Source organism: Mustelus asterias, chromosome 7 (genome assembly GCF_964213995.1).
Source record: "Mustelus asterias chromosome 7, sMusAst1.hap1.1, whole genome shotgun sequence".
In the NCBI taxonomy this organism is placed as follows: Eukaryota; Metazoa; Chordata; class Chondrichthyes; order Carcharhiniformes; family Triakidae; genus Mustelus; species Mustelus asterias.
The window spans coordinates 58,546,945-58,571,275 of NC_135807.1; the positions used below are offsets into that span (position 1 = coordinate 58,546,945).

Sequence of the window (24,331 nt, forward strand, 5' to 3'; positions counted from 1 at the left end):
TCCCTGCAGCACTCCACTAGTTACTGCCTGCCAATTTGAAAAGCACCCATTAATTCCTATTATTTGTTTCCTCTCTACCAACCAGTTTTCTATCCATCTCAATACACTTCTCCCAATCCCATGCGCTTTAATCTTGCACGATAATCTCTTGTGTGGGACTTTGTCAAATGCTTTCAGAAAGTCCAAATATACCACATCGACTGGTTCCCCCTTGTCAACTCTACTAGTTACATCTTCAAAGAATTCCAACAGATTTGTCAAGCATCATTTTCCCTTCAAAAATCCATGCTGACTCTGTCTAATCCTATCACTGCTTTCTAAATGCTCTGCTATAAGGTCCTTGATAATGGATTTGAGAATTTTCCGCTCTACCGATGTTAAGCTTACTGGTCTATAATTCCCTGTTTTCTCTCTACCTCCCTTTTTGAATATTGGAGTGACATTAGCTACCCTCCAGTCTACAGGGACTGTTTCAGAATCTATAGAATCCTGGAAGATGACCACCAATGCATGCACTATTTCTGGAGCCACTTCCTTAAGTACTCTGGGATGTAGATTATCAGGCCCTGGGGATTTATCCACCTTCAATCCCATCAATTTTTGCAGTACCATTTCTCTACAAATATTGATCTCCCTCAGTTCTTCCCTCTCACTAAATCTTGCATTCTCCATCATTTCTGGTATCTGATTTGTGTCCTCTTTTGTGAAAACAGAACCAAAGTATGTATTCAGTTGCTCAGCCATTTCTTTGTCCCCTATTATACATTCCCCCATTTCTGTCTGTAGGGGACCTACAATTGTCTTCACCAACCTCTTTCTCTTCACGTAGCTATAGAAACTCTTAGTGTCAGTCTTTATGTTCCCTGCAAGCTTACTTTTGTACTGTATCTCCCCCTTCTTAATCAATCCCTTGGTCCTTCTTTGCTGAATTCTAAACTGCTCTCCAATCCTCAGACCTATTATTTTTCTTGGCCAATCTGTAGGCTTCTTCCTTAGATCAGATTCTCTCTCTAATTTCCTTTGTAAGCCATGGATTGGCCCTCTTACCCATTTTGCTTTTGTGCCAGACAGGAATAAACAGTTGCTGCAGTTCCCCCATGTGTTCCTTGAATGTTTGCCATTGTCTATCCACTGTCGAGCCTTTAAGTAACTCAACCCCATTCTATCAAGGTCAACTCACGCCTCATATCCTCATAGTTTATTTTATTAAGATTCAGCACCCTAGTCTCCAAATCAACTACTTCACTCTCCATCTTGATAAAAAATTCTATCATGTTATGCTCACTCATCCCTAAAGAGTCTCGTACAGCTAGATTGGTAATGGTTCCCTTCTCATTACACAGTACCCAGTCTAAGATGGCCTGCTCTCCAGTTGGTTCCTCCACATATTGGTTAAGAAAACCATCCTGTATACACTGCAAGAATTCCTCCCTTACGGCATTGTGGCTAATTTGATTTGCCCAATCTATGTGCAGATTTAAATCATTCATGATCACCGAAATTCCCTTCTCACATGCATCACTAATTTCCTTTTTAATGCCATTCCCAACATCACCACTGCAGTTTGGGGGTCTATATATGACACCCACTAATGTTTTTTGCCCCTTGGTATTTCTCAACTCTACCCATACAGACTCCACGTTGTCAGAGCTAATATCCTTTCTCACCATTGTGGTAATTTCCTCTTTAACCAGCAGATGCTGCCAGACCTGCTGAGGGTACAACAGGAGTCTGGGAAGTTCAGCGATCTAGCAACCTCCATTGCACCACTAGTTTGGAGGGTAGAGATACCGACATTAAGTTCACTGGTCAATTTGTGAATTATTTTTGTGAATTATTTATATTGCTGAATGTTACACATTTAGAGGAATCCAGATAACTGCACGAGTGGGGAACTATCGTAACAGCGATGCACCAGAGAAATATTTTCCCAGAATATAATAGGAAATGTGTTTCTCGTGGAGCTGACTGGGGAGAGAATTGAAATTGAGAAGAAACATTTTGTGGAATATAATTGGCGAATAACAAAGGTAGAATATGACCAACAAGAGAGGAAAATGCGAACAGTTAACCAGTGAAAGAGGAATTCATACACAATCTCAGTGCTCCCAACTTAGATGGCAGGTACAACTTTTTCACATTTTCTAAGAGGATTTCATGAGGGGAGCTACAAACATTCTAACGTGGAGTCTGTATGGGTAGAGTTGAGAAATACCAAGGGGCGAAAAACATTAGTGGGTGTTATATATAGACAGTTTTCCATGGAGGATTCTATCGGCTTCCCCTTTTCCTTTGACTCCAATTGGCTCGGGAGGTACTGCTCACACTGTATACTGTCTATCCGCTGGGAGAATACATTCCTTAGTAAGAAGTCTCACAACACCAGGTTAAAGTCAACAGGTTTATTTAGCTTTCGGAGTGCTGCCCCTTCGTCAGGTGAGTTTGTCAGACCAAGTCAAGTCTTACACACCATTTGTTATAAACTTTTAAATTGCAGTGAAATTCAGTCCATTTTCAGGAATATAGAATCTTAGAATCACTGCAGTGCAGAAGGAGGCCATTTGGCCCATCGAGTCTGCACCGACCACAATCCCACTCTGGCCCTTTTCCTGTAACCCCACATATTTACGCTGCTGATCTCCTTGACACCAAGGGTCAATTTAGCATGGCCGATCAACCTGACCCGCATATCTTTGGACTGTGGGAGGAAACCGGAGCACCCAGAGGAAACCCACGCAGACACGGGGAGAATGTGCAAACTCCACATAGACAGTGACCCGAGGCCAGAATTGAACCCGGATCGCTGGTGCTGTGAGGCAGCAGTTCTAACCACTGTGCCACCGTAAATATTAAAGTTCAATATTTGTGGGTCCTTACCTTTTGGTAACTTGGTGAAATTATTACACGCAATGAGATTGTTAGAGCAGGTTTACAATCTATGTAATACTCTGCTTGTACCATCACTGAAGTGCTGGCAAACCAATACTTCCAACAGATCAATACTGCCACTAGCAGGATATTAACGGTATTACAAAATCAAAATAAAGCATTGCAAACCTGGTATATAAACAAAAAATACACATTGGACTGGATTTCACAGGGGTGGGTGGCGTTTTGGTGCCTCCCATGCACCGCGCCCCCACCCCCCCTCCCCACCCTGTACTCCTTGTTGCAAGAATTGCCCTGCAGCCATAATACGTTGCCCGTGGGTTGTACAGGCTACGGGTGAGACTTGTGCCCCTTGGTGGTTCTTCCAATGGGCAAAGAGCACCCCCTCAAATGCTGTACCTCACTTTCTTCCCGCCTTTACAGAATTTTAAAAAGAATGGCCTGCCCACTTCCACCCACCTCCCACGCCAACTGCGTTATGGCAGCATATCACCCAGGTCAATTGATCTGTTGTTATTTATTTAAAAATGGCGGGCAAGCAGGCTGCTGATTTTAGTGCCTTCCCACCTACCATATCATTGAGGACAGCTGGGAGTGGGCAGGAAAGTGATGGACTTGTCACTCCTTGGGTGTTACATGTCCCCCCCCCCTTCACCCCAGCCCCTGCCAAAATGACGAGGCTATAATGGAGCTGTATAATATGCCTATTAGGCCACAGCTAGAGCACTGTGTGCAGTTCTCATCGTCACACCATGGAAAGGATGTCATTGCATTCGAAAAGGTGCAGAGGAGATTCACCAGGATGTTGCCTGGGATGGGGCATTTCAGCTAGGAAGAGAGGCTGGATAGTCTGGGGTTGTTTTCCTTACAGCAGGAAAGTCTGAGGGGGGGACCTGGTTGAGGTGCACAAAATTATGAGGGGCATAGATAGGATGGATAGGAAGAAATCTTTCCCCTCAGTAGAAGGGTGAATAATCAGGGGGCATAGACTACGGTAAGGGACAAGAGCTTTAGAAGGGATCTGAGGGAAAGCTTTTTCATCCAAAGGGTGGTGGGAATCTGGAACTCACTGCCTGAGAGGGTGGTAGGGATGGGAACCCTCACAACATTTAAGAAGTATTTAGATTAGCACTTGAAACGTCATAGCATACAAGGCTACAGACCGAGTGCTGAAAAATGGGGTTAGAATTGATAAGTGCTTGATGGCCAGCATAGACACAATGGACCAAAGGGCCTCTTCCTGTGCTGTAAAACCTGACTTTATGACACCACGCCAGCGGAGGGCAGTAAGTCAGACTTTAATGAGAAAGACAGGATGAAATATTCCTGATGAAGGATACAAACCAGAACACCCTAACCTGACTTTCTCTTTTCAGACAGCACTGCTGTGACTCCGGTAAACAAACTTATAACATCCAATGGCTGTGAATTTATTTCAAAATGCAAAATTGAGTGTTAAGAAGCCGTACTGAAAAGTAACACGGACACTGGAATCTTCCTACTTTCCTGCAGTATCCACTGAAGCCTGAACCACACCAGGAGCACAGGTCCATGTCAAAAGCTGGGTAACTCAGCCTCAGGGTAAGTCTGCGGGTTTGATTTTCATTTTCCTCAGTAAGAGAAGCAGAATTCTTTCTCCAGGCCCCACAAGGGTTTCAGAAACAGAAAATGCTGGAAAATCTCAGCAGGTCTGACAGCATCTGTGATGTGGAGATGCCGGCGTTGGACTGGGGTAAACGCAGTAAGATGTTTAACAACACCAGGTTAAAGTCCAACAGGTTTATTTGGTAGCAAAAGCCACACAAGCTTTCGGAGCCTTAAGCCCCTTAGCATCTGTGGACAGAGAATAAAGTTAATGTTTCGAGTCTGGATGACCCTTCATCACAGCTGACTCCAGGTTCATAGAACATAGAAAAAATACAGCACAAACAAGCTGTTCGGCCCACAAGTTGCGCCGGTCATGTCCCTACCTACCTGGGCTTATATATAGGCTTACCTATAACCCCCAATCCTATTAAGTCCCATGTACTCATCCAGAAGTCTCTTGAAAGACCCTATCGAGTTTGCCTCCACCACCACTGACAGCAGCCGATTCCACTCACCCAACACCCTCTGAGTGAAAAACTTACCCCTGACATCTCCTCTGTACCTACTCCCCAGCACCTTAAACCTGTGTCCTCTCGTAGCAGCCATTTCAGCCCTGGGATAAAGCCTCCGAGAATCCACCCGATCTATACCTCTCAACATCTTGTACACCTCTATCAGGTCACCTCTCATCCTTCGTCTCTCCAAGGAGAAAAGACTGAGCTCCCTCAGCCTATCCGCATAAGGCATGCCAACCAATCCAGGCAACATCCTTGTAAATCTTCTCTGCACCCTTTCAATCATTTCCACATCCCTCCTGTAATGAGGCGACCAGAATTGAGCACAGTACTCCAAGTGGGGTCTGACGAGGGTCTTATAAAGCTGCATCATTATCTCCCGACTCCTAAACTCAATCCCTCAATTGATGAAGGCCAGCACACCATACGCCTTCTTAACCACCTCCTCTACCTGCAAGGCCGATTTAAGAGTCCTATAGACCGGGACCCCAAGGTCCTTCTGATGCTCTACACTGCTAAGAGTCTACCCTTGATATTATACTGCTTCATCCCATTTGACCTGCCAAAATGGACCACTACACATTTATCCGGGTTGAAGTCCATCTGCCACTTCTCCGCCCAGTCTTGCATCCTATCTATGTCACGCTGCAGCTTCTGACATCCCTCCAACCTATCCATAACACCACCAACCTTCGTGTTGTCGGCAAACTTACCAACCCATCCCTCCACTTCCTCATTCAGGTCATTTATGAAAATGACAAACAGCAAGGATCCCAGAACAGATCCCTGGGGCACTCCACTGGTGACCGACCTCCATTCAGAAAAAGACCCATCTACAACCACTCTCTGCCTTCTGCAGGCAAGCCAGTTCTGAATCCACAAGGCAACAGCCCCTTGGATCCCATGCCCTCTCACTTTCTCGAGAAGTCTTGCATGGGGGATCTTATCGAACGCCTTGCTGAAATCCATGTAAACCACATCTACTGCTTTTCCTTTGTCAATGTGTTTAGTCACGTTTTCAAAGAACTCCACCAGGCTTGTAAGGCACGATTTGTCTTTGACAAAGTCGTGCTGACTACTTTTGAGCACACTAAACTTCTCTAAATGTTCATAAATCCTGTCCCTCAGGATCTTCTCCATCAACTTATCAACCACTGAGGTAAGACTCACCGGTCGGTAATTTCCTGGGCTATCCCTATTCCCTTTCTTGAATATAGGAACCACATCCGCAATCCTCCAATCCTCCGGAACCTCTCCCGTCTCCATCGACGACGCAAAGATCATCGCCAGAGGCTCTGCAATCTCTTCCCTCGCCTCCCACAGTAACCTGGGGTACATCCCATCCGGTCCCGGCAACTTATCTATCTTGATGCTATTCAAAATTTCCAACACATCCTCTTCCTTAATGTCCACATACTCAATCTTTTCAGTCCGCCTCAATCCTGTAGTACAACCACCCAGGTCTTTTTCCACTGTGAATACCGAGGTAAAATATTCATTAAGCACCTCTGCTATTTCTTCCCATTCTGTACAGACTTTCTCACCTTCACCTTTTATAGGTCCTATTCCTTCACATCTCATCCTTTTACTCTTCACATATTTATAGAACGCCTTAGGGTTCTCCTTAATCTTACCTTCCAAGGCCTTCTCGTGACCCCTTCTGGCTCTCCTAATTTCTTTCTTAAGTCCCTTCCTACAAGCCATATACTCATCTAGATCCCTTTCATCACCTAGCTCTCTGAACCTGTTGTACGTTTTCCTTTTCTTTCTCACTAGGTTCAGCGCAGCTTTCGTGCACCACGGTTCCCATAACCTACCAACATCTCCCTGTCTCATTGGAACGTTGTCATGCAGAACTCCAGACAAACATTCCTTGAAAATCTGCCACCTTACTCCAGTACTTTTCCTCGAGAATGCCTCCTTCCAATTTACGCCTCTAATCTCCTGCCTGATGGCTTCATATTCCCCTTACTCCAGATAAACACTTTCCTAGCTTGCCTGATCCTATCTCTTTCCAATGCTAGCATAAAGGAGATAGAGTTATGATCACTATCCCCAAGATGCTCCCCCACTGAGAGATCCGACACCTGTCCAGGCTCATTAGCCAGTACCAGATCGAGTACAGCCTCTCCTCTTGTAGGCTTATCCACATGCTGTGTCAGGAAACCCTCCTGAACACACCTAACAAACTCCTCCCCATCCAAACCCCTTACCCTAGGGATATTCCAATCGATGTTTGGGAAATTAAAGTTTCCCATCACGACAACCCTGTTATTCCTACATCTCAGTAAGAGTTTTAACAACACCAGGTTAAAGTCCAACAGGTTTATTTGGTAGCAAATACCATTAGCTTTCGGAGCGCTGCTCCTTCGTCAGATGATTAGAATGCGAATCTCTACAGCCAACCAGGCCTTAAAGATACAGACAATGTGAGTGGAGGGAGCATTCTCCCTTCACATTCCACCTTGTTCGAAACGCCGGCTCTATTCTCTGCCCACAGATTCTGTCAAACTTGCTGAGATTTTCCAGCATTTTCTGTTTTTGTTTCCGATTCCAGTATCTGCAGTAATTTGCTTTAACCCACCAGGGTTTCCCCTGCACCAGGCTTTCTCTTGACCAGGTTTCCCTGACTGGAGCATTACCTTGTGTTGGTGACAGTACCACTGTGACCCCAATCGCAGCAGCGTGATGCCGGATTTTAGGGAGTGATCAATGTTATTAGCTGATTGGATTAGGAAAATGGTAAACAGAATGTTATTGATGCCGAGTCACTAAATTAGCCAGGTCTGCTGGCTACCCCTTGCCTCGTTACATTCACACCCTGCAGTCCGAGTAATCCTTTTATGGAGAAAGGGGGAGGCGGGTACAATCCATTCTGTGGCTTTCACCCAACTTCCATAATTCCCCAAGATGTGCCCAACATAAACACTGGTTTATGGACCAAGGGGATAGATTACCCCTTCTGAGCCACACAACCTCTCAACAGCAAATCAAGCAGCTGAAAACTGTTCAAAAATTCCTTCAAAGTTGAATTTAATCTTTCATATTTCCCCACTTCTAATAATTCCAATGATGTTCATGCTCTTGACCAGATTAAACACCCAATTGCTACATATGGAGGCAATGTGTCAGGGTGATGTGAAGGACAGTGTGGAGAGTGGGAATGTGTCAGGGTGATGTGAAGGACAGTGTGGAGAGTGGGAATGTGTCAGGATGATGTGAAGGACAGTGTGGAGAGTGGGAACGTGTCAGGGCGATGTGAAGGACAGTGTGGAGAGTGAGAATGTGTCAGGATGATGTGAACGACAGTGTGGAGAGTGGGAATGTGTCAGGATGATGTGAAGGACAGTGTGGAGAGTGGGAATGTGTCAGGATGATGTGAAGCACAGTATGGAGAGTGGGAATGTGTCAGGATGACATGAAGGACAGTGTGGAGAGTGGGAATGTATCAGGATGATGTGAAGGACAGTGTGGAGAATGGGAATGGGTCAGAATATATTGAAGGACAGTGCGGAGTGGAGAGTGGGAATGTGTTTTCTCTGGAGCGGTGGAGGCTGAGGGGAGATCTGATAGAAGTCTATAAAATTATGAGAAGCATAAGGTTGACAGTCAGAATCTTTTTCCCAGAGTTGAACTGTCTAATACCAGGGGGGCATGCACTTAAGGTGAGAGGGGGAAAGTTCAAAGGAGATGTGAAGTTTTTTATACAGAGAGTGGTAGGTGTCTAGGGTGGTGATGCAGGCAGATGCGACAGTGGCGTTTAAGAGGCTTTTAGATAAGCACATGAATCTGCACAAAATAGAGGGATATGAACCAAGGACAAGCAGAAGGGATTAGTTCAATTTGGCATCATGTTCGACACAACCTTGTGGGCTGAAAGGCCTGTTCCTGTGCTGTGCTGTTCTATGTTCTAAGAGTTGTGGGAAATCTGGAATGCTCTGTCTGAAAAGATAGCCAAGGCTGATTCCATCCTGAACTTTCAAAGGGAGTTGGATAGATACTTGTGGATGAGGAAATGACAGCACTACAGCCAAAAGCATGATCGCCCTTCAAAAGGTCAGCAGTGATATGATGGGCCAAAGAGCCTCCCTTTGTGCTGGACTTCCTGTGATTCTACAAAGACGCAGTTTACCTCATGCCATTACAACCACCAACAGTGAAAAAAATCTGTCATTTCTGGATTAATGGCATAGTCTTTCTTTTAGATGATTAAAATATTGATTTCAATTTCTTTTTAACTGTAACAGCTTTGTGGTACTGAACCATCAGACCTGGATCAAACTTGCTGCAGGATTTCTTCTTTTCTCAAAGTGCTTTTGACGATGCTGCTCCTGAACTTTAAGAGCCAGCCCAGAGCCAAGAATACCCTAATTAAAGAAAACATTATCAAACACGGCAAATAGAACAGCGATTGAGGCAAAAATCAATCTCACTTTTAGTAAGATGTTTCTGTCATTCTATATTTATACAAAAGCTTAAATTATATGAAATAAAATCACTAATTTTATGCAATGTAACTGCAGCAATTATTATTTACATCGCTTATATATTATTGAGGTAACAGACACGAATTCATCATTAATTGACAATCATGAGATTAAGGAACAGGCATAGTAAGACACTCAAAGAGCTGAGGGTTAATTTTGATCGTCACTGCATGGGTGATAATCTAATGGAGCTCAACACTAAGGAAGTTACCCCATCCCGCCATTTAAATACATCATGGCTGATCTATATCTCAACTCCATTCACCCATCTTTGCCCCACATCCCCAGTTACCTCAACGTAACAAAAACCACTTGATATCAATCTTACAAATATCAATTGACCCAGAATCCATGGCTTTGGGGGAAGAACATTTCCCATTTCCACTATCCTTCATATGAACAAGTGCTTCCTGAATTGCTTTTAAAATAGATTTTAAAATATTTACTTGCTGTATCTGTCAAGGAGCAGCTATATATAGCATTGAGACGAAGGGGATAAAAAGGATAAGGGGGGAAAGCAGGATCTGGCTACAGTGCTGATTACCTGCCATAATCATAATGAATGACAGAACAGGCTCAAAGGGCCAAATGGCCTACTCCTTCTCCTATTTTCTATGTCTCCATGTCCTATTAAATCATTCTATTATTTGTAATATTTAAATTAGTTAATCCCGCAACCTTCTGAACTCAAAGAAATGCCCCCAAGTTCATAAAACCTTTCCTCATAATTTAACCCTTTAAGTTCCAGTAGGGAACAAATGTTTCACTCAGACAATTCTTGTAAAATATAAGGTGCTGCAAATATTTTGACAGGATGGAGCACAAATAGAAATGCAAAAGATTTTTTAATTAATACTTGAGTTCTGATTAATACTCTCTCGCTTATTATGCAATTAGTGGTTCTCCACTGAATAATCTTACACAAGTTTCTCCTGCATTACTCCTCTGAATCCATCAGCAGTTTGTAATCTCAGTATTCCCACATGGGAGCGCTGTTGGGCAGTATTGTGAATTTGTATGTAACAAGAGAAAAAGATGCAAATGCAGGAAATCTGGGGCAAAAACAGGAATGTAGGAAATATGCAGCAACCCAGCCGCATCTGAAAAAAAAAACACTTTTTGGACATTGGTCCAATGGAAAGTAAATGCCCCCCCCCCACCCGCCCCCCCCACCCCCCCACTTAAACTGTCCTGAACGAGAAAAAGCAGTAGGAGAAGAATACTGAGAAATGAGGAGTCAGGAAGCAGTTAATGGATTTAATGGGCAGCACTGACCTTCAGAAAGCCGTAAGTAGTGAGGTGATGAAAAGTCATTAAAAGGCAGCATGGTGTGAAAACAGCTATTTATAAAATTTTAGATTATGCCTATATGACGACAAAGCAAGGCTGAGAAAAGACTACTTGACTTATTAAAGCTCATTACCTCTGCACGGAATTCTCCCATTGTACCAATGTATTTTGAGTTCACCAATGTTTTGTCCACTAATCTGCTTGGCAGATTATTCTAAGTAGTGAGAATAACTTTCACGTAAAGATCTCCCCGATTTTAAGTGTATGTTCTGATCTTTTTTTCTTGCACTGTTATTCTCACCTCCAGAACTGGATGAACAGACATTTCCTCCAATTAAATACTGGGAATCCTAATGAAGTCTGTGCAAAACTCCATTCCCTAGCTCCTGACGGCAACCCTCAACCTGTTTGAATCTAGAACAAAGAACAAGGAAAAGCATGGCACAAGAACAGGCCCTTCGGCCCTCCAAGCTTGTGCCGATCTTGATGCCCTAACTAAGAAAAAATCTTCTGCCCTTCCTCGGACCGTATCCCACTATTTCCTCCCGGTTCAAGTACCCATCCAGATGCCTCTTCAATGTTGCTAATGTGCCTTCTTCCATCACCTCCTCTGGCAGAGTGTTCCAGGCACCCACCACTCTCTGCGAGAAAAACTTCCCCTGCACATCCCCCTTAAACTTTCCCCCTCTCACCTTGAACCTGTGCACCCTTGTAATTGACACTTCCACCCTGGGAAAAAGCCTATGACTATCCACCCAGTCTATACCTCTCATAATTTTGTAGACCTCTATCAGGTCTCCTCTCAGCCTCCATCTTTCCAGTGAAAACAATCCGAGTTTATTCCACCTCTCCTCATAGCCAACATCCTTGAAACCAGGCAACATCCTGGTGAACCTTCTTTGCACTCTCTCCAAAGCTTCCACGTCCTTCTGGTAGCGTGGTGACTAGAACTGCACACAATACTCCAAATGCAGCCTAACCAAGGTTTTATATAGCTGCAACATGATTTCCCAGCTCCTATACTCAGTGCCTTGGCTGATGAACGCAAGCATGCCATGTGCCTTCTTAATCATCTTGGCCACCTGTGTTGCCGCTTTTAGGGAACTGTGGACCTGCCGTGCGCACATCCCTCCATATGTTAATGTTCCTAAAGGTTCTGCCATTTACAGTATAATTCACAACTAAATTTGATCCTCCAGAATACATCACCTCGCATTTGTCTGGATTAAATTTCATCTGCCATTTCTGTGCCCAAGTCTCCAATCTATCTATATCCTGTTGTATCCTCAGACAATCCCCAGCACTATCAGCAACTCCACCAATCTTCATGTCATCCGCAAACTTACTAATCAACCCACCCACATTTTCCTCCAAATAATTTATATATACTACAAACAACAGAGATCCCAGCACTGATCCCTGCGGAACACCACTAGCTACAGATCTCCATCATGAAAAACACCCTTCCACCGCTACCTCTGTCTTCCATAACCAAGCCAGTTCTGTATTCATCCACCCCAAATTCCATGTGATTTTAATTTTTGTACCAGTCGGCCATGTGGGACCTCATCAAACACATTACTAAAGTCCATATAAACTACATCCACAGCTCTTCTCTCATGAATATTCTTTGTCATCTCTTCAAAAAAACTCAATCAAGTTGATGAGACTTGACTTTCCCTCGACAAGACCATGCTGGTTGTCACTAACCAGTCCATTTTCCTCTAAATGTGCATATATCCTGTCCCTCAGTATCTTCTCCAAAAGCTTCCCCACCATTGATATCAGACTCACCGGCCTATAATTTGCTGGATTACTCCTGCTTCCTTCCTTAATCAAGGGAACAACATTGGCTATTCTCCAGTCCTCTGGAACATTCTCCAGTGCTCTAAACCAAAGTTTTTGCAACCTTGGTGTCTTATTTAACTCTGATATGAGCTTCTGACCATATATTCCTGCTATCACTGAGACCTCCTTTTCCCAACTCACTAACATTGCCCAACTTTGCCTCCACCTCATCTGGTTTACACTTGAAACTTTCATCCATGCCTTTGTCATCTCTAGGCTTGATGATTCCTTGGCTGCTCTCCTATATTCTACCTTCCTTAAACTTGAGGTCATCACAAACTCTGCTGCACATGTTCATACTGTGTTCACTGACCTTACATTGACCTTACACTGACCTTAAACTGACCTTACACTGACCTTACATTGGCTCCTGATCAAACAACATCTTGATTTTAAAATTCTGATCCTTGTTTTCAAATCCCTCCATCGCCTTTTCCCTCCCTATCGCTTTAATCTCCTCCAGCCCCACAACCTTCTGAGATATATTTGCTAATCTAATTACGGCCTCTTGACCATTTCCAATTTTAACAGTTTTACCATTGGCTTTAGTTGCCTAGGCTCCAGAATACTCTCCTTACACCTCTCTGCCTCTCCACCTTTCTTCCTTTACGACACTCCTTAAATCCTTCCTTTTTGACCAAGAAATTGGTTACCTGACCGATTATTTCCTAATGTGTCAGTGTCACATTTTGTTTTTCAATGCTCCTGTGAAGCACCTTGGGTAATTTTATTATGTTATAGGTGCTATATAGGGAGGTTCACTCGGTTGATTCCGGAGTTTAGGGGGTTGGCTTATGAGGAGAGACTGAGTAGGCTGGGGCTATACTCATTGGAATTCAGAAGAATGAGGGGAGATCTTATAGAAACATGCAAGATTATGAAGGGAATAGATAAGATAGAAGCAGGGGAGTTGTTTCCACTGGCAGGTGAAACTAGAACCAGGGGGGCATAGCCTCAAAATAAGGGGAAGCAGATTTAGGACTGAGTTGAGGAGGAACTTCTTCACACAAAGGGTTGTGAATCTGTGGAATTCCCTGCCCAGTGAAGCAGTTGAGGCTACCTCATTGAATGTTTTTAAGGCAAAGATGGATACATTTTTGAACAGTAAAGGAATTAAGGGTTATGGTGAGCGGGCGGGTAAGTGGAGCTAAGTCCACAAAAAGATCAGCCATGATCTTATTGAATGGCAGAGCAGGCTCGAGGGGCCAGATGGCCTACTCCTGCTCCTAGTTCTTATGTTCTTATATAAATACAGGTTGTTGTGACTTGATACTTTGAGGTAATAACCTCACTTTCTCTATGCATATAACAATTTATATCTTGCTGAATTTGTCTTTGAAACACTTTTTAAATGCTGCAGGATAGAGCTACTCAAACCTACATGGATCGTCTCATTTATGTGGCATCAGTCTCTGTACCCTTTCTCATTCTTGTTTGTTTCTCATGTGTACAAACAAGGTAATAATGTCTGCATCTATTTTTTTGGATTTGTTCTTAATGTGGGGAGAGGTCAATTAGGACCATAATGCAAATTGAAATATTTTTATGGTTCAACATGAAATAATAGTAAAACCAGGTACTGTTGTACTTACAGCTGGCAACGCAAAAAATGAAACTCCCACAAGAGCAAACATTGCAGCTAAAAGACGACCTGCCCAAGTCTTTGGTGTCTTGTCACCGTAGCCAATTGTAGTCAGTGTAATCTGTACAAAGAAAAGCAAAGTTAAACAACCACATATGGATTGTTCCGGATTTTTGTTGCAGAAAAGCAGTTGTGTTATCTACAGCAATCTCTGCTGGGATGAAGGGAAAAAAGCACAGATCCTGGTGAACAGGAAATACAGGAACAACAGAAAAGGAAAGACAAAGCATGGTCACCTTAGAACTTACATTTTTCTAAACTTCTGCTGTACTCTTTTTCAATGGCCTAGTTTTACATCTTGCAATCAAAAACCCATCCCACTACCAAACCCCTCATAGCTGACCACTGTAAGATAATGATGAGAGCCTCTCCCCTCTGTTTTACCTCTTTCCTATTGGGCCATCTTGCAAAGTGATGGGTGTGATGCCTGTGGCAGAGCTTTGGTCGTCTGATTCTCATTATATTGATATTCCTCTTGATGTGTGGTGCCCAGCTCGACCCAATACTCCAGATGCAATCTAACCAAAGGCTTATACAATTGTTACGTACCTTCCACCCCTCTGTATTCTCGTTCCCTTTGTGCCCGTTCTCTAGCTTTTAGTATTTCTTTGTTCCTGCTTGCCTAAATCTCTCTGCTCTTTCATAGTTTCTGGCTTCTTTTTAGAAAAGTATTATCTATCTTTCTTAGGTCCCAAGTGAATGCCTCACATTCCTCACATTCAACTAACTGTATCTGCCACAGCTTGTCCACCTACTTAATCTATTTCCCTTATGATCTGTTTGCTCCTATTGACACAATGCAGGATTTTGCAGGAATTGCATGAAAAGATTCACTCATTTTCTCCCCTGTAGAACAAATAAATACAGTGGCAATTCTGCATTGTGCGTGGCCTTAGTTAGGCTGCAGCTGAACTGTTGGGTTCAGGATAAGACATCCCATTGTAGGAAGAGCAAAAGGAGAGGCACGACATACATTCGGTTAGATGGCAATAAAATGAGAATTGAGAAGACAGAACGTTTGTTCTACAGCTGAGGAAATTCAGAAATGGACTGATCGAGGTTTCCATGATTATAAAGGAATATCATACTGTCAATATTCATTGGTCAGTAAGGTAGTAATGAGGAACTCCCTCCCCAACAGCATTGTATGTGTCCAAAGACCACATGGGCTGCAACAGTCCAAGAAGGAGGCTCACCTTCAGCCTCTTAAAGGCAGTTAGCGATGGGTTGGTCTTACCCAAGATACTCACATCCCATAAATACATTTTTAAACAGCTAAGATAATCACTGAAAGGATTTGGGTTAGCGGACTATGGGCTAAGTTCCCTGGTGTGAGGTAAGCGCTCAGGGAGGGGGATCCAAGTCAGGGAAGGGGAGAAGGCCTGAACTTCCTCTGCCCCTGGCTAAGGAAGATTTAAAAAAACTTAGTTTGCTCATTCCTTCTGGTCGTGGCTGTTTTGCATCGATCTTTTCCAATGATGTCATTGAAGGCCAATCTGCATATTAAAAGAGGACCCGACTGGTGTGACCATTCTGTATCATACTAATGTTCTATGTTCACTTTATGGTATTATCCCAATTCCCCTTTCTAAAGACATAGAAAATACATCTGACTGGGCCAGAATCTACTTTGGAAATTTATGAATTTATGTTACTTTACAAGTGTCAATCTTACAAGATTAAAATCACTTACATTTCAAAGCATTGAACAAAAAATGCTAACAGTTATATTTAACTGAGTTTTCCTCCACTCTGGGTGGAGGATAATGGTTCAGTTACAGTATTAAATACTAGCAAATACATGATTGGCTATCCCAGAAGGTTTTGCAGGCAGCAATCCCATAAAGCCCCAGTACACTTCCAGGGGCCTGATTGAATAGTATTACTGACAGCACTTACCAAACCCCACCACAGTGCATCTGCATAGGTATTAAAGTCCTGTGTGCTGTTTCTGGCATCATTATCGTCTTTCTCAACCAGGTAAACAAGAAACGAGGCCAGAATGAGTGACAGAAATCCAATGTACCAGGCAGTGATGAGTTCCTGATCAACATGGAAAAGATCTGTTAAGTTGATTCAAAGATCATATCCACAATACCCCACTCTACTGTAGGTGCCATCTTGAATTAATATGATGCCAATCCACTCATAGAAACATTGAAACTAAGAACAGGATGAGTATTCAGCCCTTTGAGACTGCTCCGCCATTCAGTATGATCATAGCTGATCCTCTATCTCAATGCCATCTTCCTGCTTTCTCCCCATATCCCTTGATATTATTAAAATCTAAAAAGTTCTCTTTCTTGAATATATTCAGCAACTTGGCCTCCACAGCTTTCTGTGGTAGTGAATTCCACTGGTTCACTACCCTCTGAGTGAAGAAATCTTTCCCTTATCTCAGCCCTAAATGGTCTACCCCATATCCTGAGATTGTGGCCGCATGTTTACCGCCCCAGTTGCCACAGGAATCGGAGGCGGGGGGGGGGGGGGGGGGGGGGAGGAACATGGAAAGGTCAGTTGACCTTGGGCAGGACTTTACAGTTTTGGGACAAGCGAGGCCGTAAAAACACGCCCTGTGTCTCAGGTTCTAGATTCCCCGACCAGGGAAAGCATCCTTCCTGCATCTAGTCTGTCCAGCCCTGTTGGAATGTTATACATTTCAATCAGATCTCCTCTCATCATTCTAAACTCAAGTGAATACTGGCCCAATCGGACCAATCTCTCCTCATAGGACAGTCCTGCCAACTCCGGTATCAGCCTAGTGAACCTCCATTGCACTTCCCCTATGGTAAGTATATTCTTTCTTAGATAGGGAGACCAAAACTGTACACAATCCTCCTCATTGACATCAGGTGTATTTATACAATGATTGAACTCTAATGCTACTCCTGGTGAAGCTCGAACATCTTCAGCAGAGGTGAAGGAATAATCTTCACATACTTCAGTGGAAGGGGCATATGGAAATATAGACATATGTTCATCGTGCAATCAATCTATCAGGAAGAGGCACTAAGGTGTTTGTGGTTAAAATCAGCATAACTGAACCAAGCTGTAACTGACAGCTAGGTTGGATATCAATGCTTCCTATTTGTCAAGAATTATGAAGTCAGTATTCCAAGACTTTGAATTGCAAGCAAATGTTGTAGCTTTACCTTGTGCTCTGTTGATGTATGAATATGTATTAAGTGCCATGAAACAGCTATAAGGTGGGTTGTGGGCTTGGTATGGACCAGAGTACAGGCATAATAGGTTGATACTCAACAATCAGTGTATACTTGGGCAATAATCTGGTGAATGTTACTGACTTTATTTGTTTTCTTCAGAATCAGATTGCAGACCTTCAAGTGCTGTTAGCCAGATTTCCACCCCACTGTCTGCTGAGACAGCTGTCCAGTAGTGATAACAAAGCCACTCTCCAGTACCTATCGTGACGATACTGTGCCTTTAAGAAATGTATTTTAGTCATGTTTCTGTGCCGAATGTGTTTACTAGTCCCTTCCATTTTATTGGAGCCATTTTTTCTGGATCCAGAAGCATTGAATTGTAACTGCAGTAACAAAATTGATCTTAATTGATGCACTGTTTGTTTTAATCTGAATGAATGCAGAGTTCTGTTGTTTTGTGTTTTCCCCTGGGATAGTTCAGAGTGGGGTTTAATTAGGTTGATTGACAGGTAAGGTCATATGACTGAGTACAGCAAGGCTTACACAGAGAATTCAAGCTCAGTCTTCTTTTTGGGAGAAGAAGAAGTGCCTCTGTTTTCCTCTCTTTGAAGTCTGGGGACCGGAATTTGCCAAGAAATAAGCCTTTTTTCTCTAAGGTTCTACTGTTTGGGGGTGATGCTTTCTCAGGAAGTTGCTGCATAAGAATTAGAAGACAGGGGTCTGTCTGGATCTCTGTCCAGAAGTTTTCAATAGGCTGGAAATCTAGTACCTATGTAACTATCTTTGGTGTCTGTGCTAACTAGTTCTAAAGTAGAGATTTATATCTATGTGGGGATACTGCTAAATTGGAACATTAGAGAGCTAGCTGTTAAGAATGACATTTTGTCATGTTTATGTATCTTAATTGGTAAAAGTTATGCTGATTCTTTTTGTTATATTCTAACAATGCTCTTAAATAAAGTTTATTTTGATAAAAGCTTCCTAGTGGGTCACTTGAATCATACCTGGAGTGAAATACCTTATGCTCACCCATATGGCAAAATGAAATGTAAAAGTTAGGGTCTTGGCTAATTTCAAAAATCCCTTGGAGTTTCTGATCTGGTCATTAACACTATTTCATGCAGCAACACATTCACTTCAGCAGCCGGTTGATTGGTTGATGGAAATCCAGTGATGGACGTCACCATTCCATTATTTACTCATGGAGTCAATTTGCTGCCTCCACATCTATTTTGAAGTTCACTGGTTTTGTTAGCTTTCTCCATACACACACCCCTCACCCCTCCCCCAACACCACTGACTCCCTTCCACCAAACAGATAAAAAGTACAGAGATTATCTTTAAAACCTTAGTAAAGGCTGAAAATATTTGTAGTCCTGTGCAGCCAGAGTTACATTTGAGTGGCCACATTCCTTCAAACGTCGCTTAACAAATGAAAGGAGTGTTGACACATATAACTCCTTGTTCCCCCCCCACCCATGCCCCGCAGGATCAGGAGCTTACCATGCCTGGCTAACTAAAGCTTCACTCAGGGTGTTCCATGAGATTGGTCTAGCAATTGACCTTGATAAATGAAAGACTCGCTTCAACATTTGGGAGGTAAAATTTGCTGCACTCTTTCCTCTGATCTCAAATGGAATTCCTATAACTTCTCAGGAAAAGCTGCTCCTGAGAAACTCAGTTTCCTGCCTTTGCCAAACATGCTTTCCCCTCAACTCTTCTGAATTCTCTATGAAGTTTATAAAGTTCATCCAAGATCTACATCCTGAGGAGCTTGCACTGTGGAAAATATCCCAGTACCAATACCTTACAGTGCCATGAATTTGGACTATATGTTATGGATTTACCCTGTGGTGCATCATGTCAAGTAATTTTAGGCATGATACCAGACACAATTTATTTCCTTTATTCTGACAAAATTTGAATTTCAGGCATGTCCGCAGTACACCTGACAAGCGCTGTTCAGTTTATATTTCACTTGCGGTTACTTTATTGGATAATATTTCATATTTTCCCACTGAGAATTTTTTTTTCCATTTGTTTAGTTCAGTATTTTCACATCAGGTGACAAACTGAGAGGATCTTCTGGAAAATGAAAAGCAGCTACTGTATAGGATTCGACAGAATAAATCCCAGAAAGCATAAAGAACGACAGGGTATTAAATCAAAGTCTTTAGTTCATGGATAAGGCAATGATTTCACTTCATTCATGTCAATTGAATAGGTCTGATACCTTGCTGTGTGAACAAATTGCAGAGCCTAAAAGCTTCCACGTGCCTCCCCTCCGGTCCATCCGCAACATGCGCAGTATTTGTAGAAACCGTAAGCTCCGCAATGACGTTGCCACTATGTTCTGCAGTGTCCCCACTGCAACAATCACCACCGAACCAATCAGAACGATGATGTCTAGATGAGTATAGAGAAAACAATGGGATGTGAACAATAGCTTGATTATAAACCAGCGCCCAACAAGATTTCAGAAACGGTTTCAATCAGATTCTTCAGAAGACTATGTGCAGAATTTTCTGATTTTCTTTTGGCTCAGTGACGTCGTGGGTGGGAAAAGCGGGATAAGGACCCTTCGGCAGGAAGGACAAAGGGGAAGTTTCTTTGATGGGATGCAGGCAGGAGAGATTAAGTGAACAAATGGATGACGGTGCAAAACAGAAGGGATGGTAAAGAGACAAGTAAAGAAACAATAGATGCGCCTAGATGATATATAATTGGGAATGGCAGAATCCTAACGGATAGCTCCCTTCCAAATAACAAAGGGCATATTTCCTGATCTAAAATTGCTGAACTCAATACTGAGTCTGGAAGGTTGTAAAGTTCCTCACTGAAGGAAGATGAGGTGCTGTTCGTCAAGATTACATTGAACTTCATTTGAACAGCTCAGGAGGCCAAGGCCAAGGAAGATCAGAGTGGAAGTGGGTGGACAATTAAAAGGTCCGGTGAACAGAAGCTCGGGCTTATGCTTGTTGATTGAATGGTGATGTTGTGTATAGCGGTCACTCAATCTGTGTTTGATTTCCCCAGTGAAGAGGTGACCACATCGGGGGCAGCGTAAACAGCATACCAAACTGAAAGAAGCACAAGTCAGACCCTGTTTCACCTGGAATGGGTGTGTTCTTGGAGCCTTGGACAGTGAAAAGGGAGAAGGTATGTGTTATAGGCAGGTGTGGAGGGGACATGGGGGATGGGTGGTGGTGGGAGGCAATGAAGAGATTGCAGCGGGGAAGCAACTTGGTGATTGGGTGATCCGATCACTGGAGGGAGGGGGTCTGATGTCGTGGAGGTTGTGGTCCAGGGTGGGTTTGATGGTGAGAACTGGAGATGGGGATCTGGGGCTGGAAGCAATGGAGTGAGATTGGTTGGGGGAGAATGATCATGCTGAAGATGAATGGAGATGCTGGTCTGATCACAGAGGTGGAGATGAAGTTCGCAGTGGGAGCATAATTAACCTTAATCTCAGGCCACTGAAGATGGTAGTTTTGGAAGTGGAGATTCCAGCTTTGAAGGGGGAGAGGCAGTGAGTAACCTGATGGGCCTGAAGAAATCATGCCTGGCCCACAAACAGTGCTGTAAAGGAACTTTTCTTATAGATTCAGCCCTTCTGCCTCCTTTTAACTACCAGTTTTCCTGATGTGAAGGCATTTGGGATTGGAAGAATGAGAAGGTGAAATGCTGTAGCCTAAATTACATCTGTGTTTACCAAAGTGAATGATGATAGTGCTGTGATTGGGAAAGGTAATTCACCATACAATAACGTGCTTGCTGTGTTGTTACTTTTGAAAACTGGCAAACTGTTAAGTAAAATAACAAAATTGTAAAAATCTTCAGATGCATCAGCAGAAATTATACACTGAATAAAGTGTTATGCTGCATTGTAGATTTTTGAAAGCTTAGCCCAGCCTGAGATCAATAGTTACTTGTTGGAACTATCCCCATGGCTCAGAGTCATTCTTGTCAAAACAGCCCAGCCATCTGTATGCTTATTCAAAAGTTGTGACAGCTGTAGGAGCTTTCAGCCACCTTCAACAGCACTAATGGATTTTGAACTATATGGTTTGTTTACACAGCTATCCAAGGGATTGCGAGTTTGATGATTGACTGCCTTCCAAAGCACAAATAAATTCTGCACTGCAGTTTTTTGTTTGCACAGCTATCCATGGAAATGATTTTTAGATGGTTTTGACAGATTTATGAGTTTTTGAAAGATGGTGTTTATGGTGCACATTCAAGAAATGGTGGTTATTTTGACCGTTTTATGAGATCTTATGAAGATTTCCAAATGTTATTACGTGGTGTGTGAGTTCTGGATATAAAGTGGATATTGGGTAAGTGAGTTAGAAGGTTAGGGGCTGAGGGTGGGTGATAGGATGGAAGAAGGGTGGTAGTTGTATTGAGGGGGTGAAGGAAGGTGAGGTGTGAAGGGATGAAGAGGTGAAGACATTGAAGGGGTTACGGGAATGAAGGGGATCAGGATGAGGGGGGCTTTGCATTGATCTGAAGAACTAGTGCCCCTGTGAACAGGGGCAGGCTTTTTAACCTGGCCACCTCAGCTTCAGCCAGCCCCTGTGTCCATCCTGGGCTTACTACGAGGAGCCATCCCGTCCTCCAGGAGATGAAAGTCCCATCTGCCAGTACCACCAGGACGGGGGGGGGGGGGGGGGGGGGGGGGAATTGCCACATCAAGAAAATTCCTGACTCCTGATTCCCGACTCCATGATAAAAATCCAATCGTATGTCTCCATAACCAATCAGATTAAGAGATGTTACTTGGCAGCACAGCGTGTCAGTATTGCTTTGTCAGCCCAAGGCTACATTTGATTATGAAGATTGGCAACTTACTATTGGCCGAAAAACTGAGGTAAAACAATTTCCTGGGTCAATCCTTCACGTTGCCGATATCTAAAAGAGAATTTAGTTTTCTTTGTTGCTGCTGATAAAATAACTTTACTGACCTAGGATACATAAAGGCTTCCTGACAAATTTCAGACGGCCTCTCCATCCTCTGAATCGGCAACAGCAGCCAGCTGCCCAGACCCTGAGAGCAAACTCTAATCCAAACACAACGATGGTAACAGCTTCCTGTTTAACAAAAAGCACACACATATACAGCTTATTACAAAGTATTACAACTTAATATCAGTGCTCAATCAACGCAAATTTTCTACTTGTTATAAATTCATTCAAAACACATAACTTGGCTACTTTTATCTTTTTGATATTAAGAAAATAACCAATGGTAAATGAGTTTCATGAAATGCAGGGACATTACAGCTAACTTCCACCTGTTAAAACAACGGTTGGAATTCTCGGACCATTCACACCCCGCTGCCACTGTCAGAGAGGACGGAAAATTTAGCGCTCAGCCAAAACTCCATTCACTGCAACAATATGGGAGAATCCCGCTGGCGTGAACAGCCGGAGAATCTCACCCAACATTGATCTTTAACTGCATGAAGTAGAGTCAAGTGTTGAATAATCAAGGTATGTATTTTGAGGAGAACCTTGGAGGAATCAAGATGACAAAGAAATAGACAAAGGTTAGACCAGCTGTGCAACAGAGGTGAAGATGTGTTAGATGGAGATGAGTAGATGTGTGGGAGATTTAGCTGAATAAGCAATGTAGAAGGTTAGATTAATGACAGGTGTTCAGCATAGGTAAATGGGATGTGAAAAGGATTAGATGTATGTAGAGTGAGATGTCTGCAGAGTGCTGGATGTGTGAGAGATGTACAGGTGTAGATGAATGGTGTTTATAGAGGTATGAATTAATGATGTAAGTAAGGTAAATTCACCGTAGCCCCAGATGACTAGAGGTTGCTCTCTCCTTTGAAGGGGAGAGCTGACTGGTGATGATTTAACCTGAGGATCACCACGCCTCAGGTGAGGGACTAGGTTGAGAAGGCGGGATCTTCACAAATAACTTCAGCTGGTACAGGAATTGAACCCACACTGTTGGTGTCACGAACCAGCCATCTAGCCAACTGAGCTAACTGGCCCCCATTGGTGTAAGTAGCAGAATGACTGATATACCTAGAGTGGAAATGAGTGGTGTATGTAGAGGAGGGGATGTGTGATGCACAGAGATAGAGTAGGTGAGTGATTATGCAGAGTTGTGAACAAATAATGGCCCGTTCATGGACAAACATGGGCCAAATAGCAGATAAGCCCCTGAACCACTAACATCTGTGAAGGTCACATTTTGCAGCAATGATTATAAAACTTTCAAGATTTCCGGCACCTTATATTTCAGTGTATTATGATTATTATTTTAAAATTTTGGATTGTTCAATCTTCAAGGTGATAAACATTCTTGTCCAATAATCTACAATAAGGTTTACTGTGAGATCTCGGTCCAAACCCAGTCCAGACTGATGGGATGAAAATCCCATTTTTCCACTGGCTGTAAGGGTGCTGTTGCAAATGGGTGTGAGCATGGACTGACGTCACAAAACCTCTCCTAATTCCATCCCACTATAATTGGCAACATTAACTGGAGAGATGACTGGACGGCTAGTGTGGGAAGTGAAAATTGCTCCATTGATGAAATAGCAGAAGGAGCTTTGCTTTGCTTTGGACTTTGCTATAACCTGCTCTCAAAGTGCCTGATGTTAACAACAGGAAGTGCTTCATTCTTCAGCGCTAACATCTGCTTACTTCATAGGAACTGTGGGATGTTGTTTTGAAATGATGCACCAGACTGCGATAGCAAAACTTAGAAATGGATTAGAACATACACTCCCTCAGGCCTACTAAAATGTTTAAAGTTTATTTATTAGTTTCACAAGTAGAATTACATTAATATTGCAATGAAGTTACTGTGAAAATCCCCTAGTTGCCACACTCCGGAGCCTTTTTGGGTACATTGAGGGAGAATTTAGCATGGCCAATGCACCTAAT

General features: G+C 43.0%; 1 protein-coding gene across 1 annotated transcript in view; it reads right to left on the reverse strand.

Moving 5' to 3' along the window:
* kcnq3 (potassium voltage-gated channel, KQT-like subfamily, member 3) overlaps positions 1–24,331 on the reverse strand; it is a 328,352-nt gene that overhangs the window by 73,398 nt on the left and 230,623 nt on the right. Inside the window, exons 3-7 of the mRNA XM_078217058.1 lie at positions 22,387–22,513; positions 19,656–19,828; positions 16,158–16,301; positions 14,209–14,319; positions 9,263–9,358 (exon numbers count right to left, since the gene is read on the reverse strand). Coding sequence (XP_078073184.1) covers positions 9,263–9,358; positions 14,209–14,319; positions 16,158–16,301; positions 19,656–19,828; positions 22,387–22,513 — 651 coding nt within the window. The remainder of the gene's footprint in view (positions 1–9,262; positions 9,359–14,208; positions 14,320–16,157; positions 16,302–19,655; positions 19,829–22,386; positions 22,514–24,331) is intronic.